Source organism: Sinocyclocheilus anshuiensis, unplaced genomic scaffold (genome assembly GCF_001515605.1).
Source record: "Sinocyclocheilus anshuiensis isolate Anshui unplaced genomic scaffold, SAMN03320099.WGS_v1.1 scaffold247, whole genome shotgun sequence".
NCBI classification, from domain to species: Eukaryota; Metazoa; Chordata; class Actinopteri; order Cypriniformes; family Cyprinidae; genus Sinocyclocheilus; species Sinocyclocheilus anshuiensis.
Genome location: NW_015552543.1, coordinates 439,970 through 441,852, shown reverse-complemented (window position 1 = coordinate 441,852; position 1,883 = coordinate 439,970). Strand labels below are relative to the sequence as shown.

Below are 1,883 nucleotides of genomic sequence, written 5' to 3'. Positions count from 1 at the left end.
TGTTAATTATCTGCGCGTGCTCCTCCCGAAACTTGTTAATAAAACGTCACTTATTTAATATTGCGTTTTTGTATAATTACCATTGCCACAATATATCACAAAAAAAGAAAGACAGACATTTAATGTACTCTTGGGGCACCCCTGGTGGCCACGGGGCCCTAAGCAGCCGCTTATGGCGCTTTTCCACTGCATGGTACGGCTCGGTTTGCGTTTCCACTGCAGTTCAGTACCGCTTTAGAGTGGGCGGGATTATTTACGTCTTTATAGTTGCGCCGCCCCTATTGCCGCGACTCCTGAAAAAGTTTCATTCCGCGTCGCCCCATCAAGCTCTCACTGGATCCACTCCTCTGCGATCAACAAAAGGAACGTCTGTACTTCCTCAACAGAACAAAACAGCCACTTTTTGGTGGTTAAAAAACGTGCACTTGTTCAAAACAGTCACGTTCGATCCGTCGCTGGCTGTACTGATTTAAATCTAGCAGTTCTGTTGTGTTTGTGTCGCAAGTTCAGTGACGCAGGTACGGAGCCATACCATGCAGTGGGAAAGCGCCATTAGTTCACTTATGCCGGCTCTGCTTTTGACCCGTGTCACTGGTTATAATATTCCTATTATACACACTGTAACTTTGTAATTCAACTTTTTATTTTTTTTTATTGTTCAGTCAAAACATCACCACAGTATTCAATATTCACCTTTCTAATCAATGACATATTCAGCCACTAGTCACCAGCAATGTAACAAAACAAAAGCACATGGAAACTTAACAGTTGTTACGTAGTCCTGCTCATCACACTGTTTTTATATGCTGCCAAAAATGACCTGTTTGGCAGCAAATAAAAGAGCTTCAACACCACCACCATCTGTATGCACGTACAAATAATTAACTGCACTTGAAGCTTTCATAAATTTAAAGAAACACCCAAAACTGTTCATGGCAACATCACGAAGACAAACAGTTTATACGTGAAAATCCGGAGGGGACGTCGGATGCCCGTTTTGGTAACGGTGCAAAATCCGGAGGGGACGTCGGATGGTGTCACGTAGGGACGTAAAGAAATGTGCCATTAATTGAAACATGTACTAGAACATGTAAAACAGGAAAGGAATATTCTAAAAGCAACTCATGTAAACACCATAATCATAATATTGGCTTATTCAGAAAAAGGTAAATTAGGTTACTGATGTCCATGTAAACGTAGTTTGTCAAAATGACAGAGATTGCCAATCAAACCTAAGGCGGCATTAGCTATTTACAGGGGTGTAAAAAGTACTCAAATTACACTTTAAAAAAAAAAAAAAAAAAAACACGTACAGAAAAATTTACAACTTTAAAGTTGTACTTTGTGTACTGATGCCAGAAAGCAGTTATGCAAGAAAACAGCCAAATGACACCAAAAAACACCAACTCTTCAATAAAGCAATTCTTTTTATTTTAAGTGGTGGTGGTGCGTGGCTGTTGAATGAACAGGGAAAACATGCCATATTAAAGCACGGCATTGAAAAGATCTCCAGTAAACATTATGCAAAAGTCCCATGACCACTTCAATGACCACATGCCTGACAATTTCCCTGACCACATTGACCATTTCCCTGACCACATCCCCGACCATTCCCTTGACCGCTTCCCCGGTCCTGGCCGTGACCCCTTCCCTTGCCACTGCCCTGGCCCCTTCCCTGACCCTGACCGCTTTCCTGGCCGCTTCCCTGGCCCTGGCCTTACCGCTTCCCTGACCCTGGCTGATCCCCTGGCCGCTTCCCTGGCCGCTTTCCTGGCCGCTTCCCTGACCCTGGCCTTGACCGCTTCCCTGACCCTGGCTGCTTCCCTGACCTTGGCCGCTTCCCTGGACCTGGCCATGGCCGCTTCCCTGACCCTGGCCTTGAC

At 44.6% G+C, this 1,883-nt stretch overlaps 1 protein-coding gene across 1 annotated transcript in view; it reads right to left on the bottom strand.

Moving 5' to 3' along the window:
* Positions 1 to 1,791: 1,791 nt before the first annotated feature.
* LOC107663993 (waprin-Phi1-like) overlaps positions 1,792 to 1,883 on the bottom strand; it is a gene marked incomplete at its 3' end in the record, with an annotated part of 1,080 nt that continues 988 nt past the window's right edge. The window contains exon 4 of the mRNA XM_016454437.1: positions 1,792 to 1,842. Coding sequence (XP_016309923.1) covers positions 1,792 to 1,842 — 51 coding nt within the window. The remainder of the gene's footprint in view (positions 1,843 to 1,883) is intronic.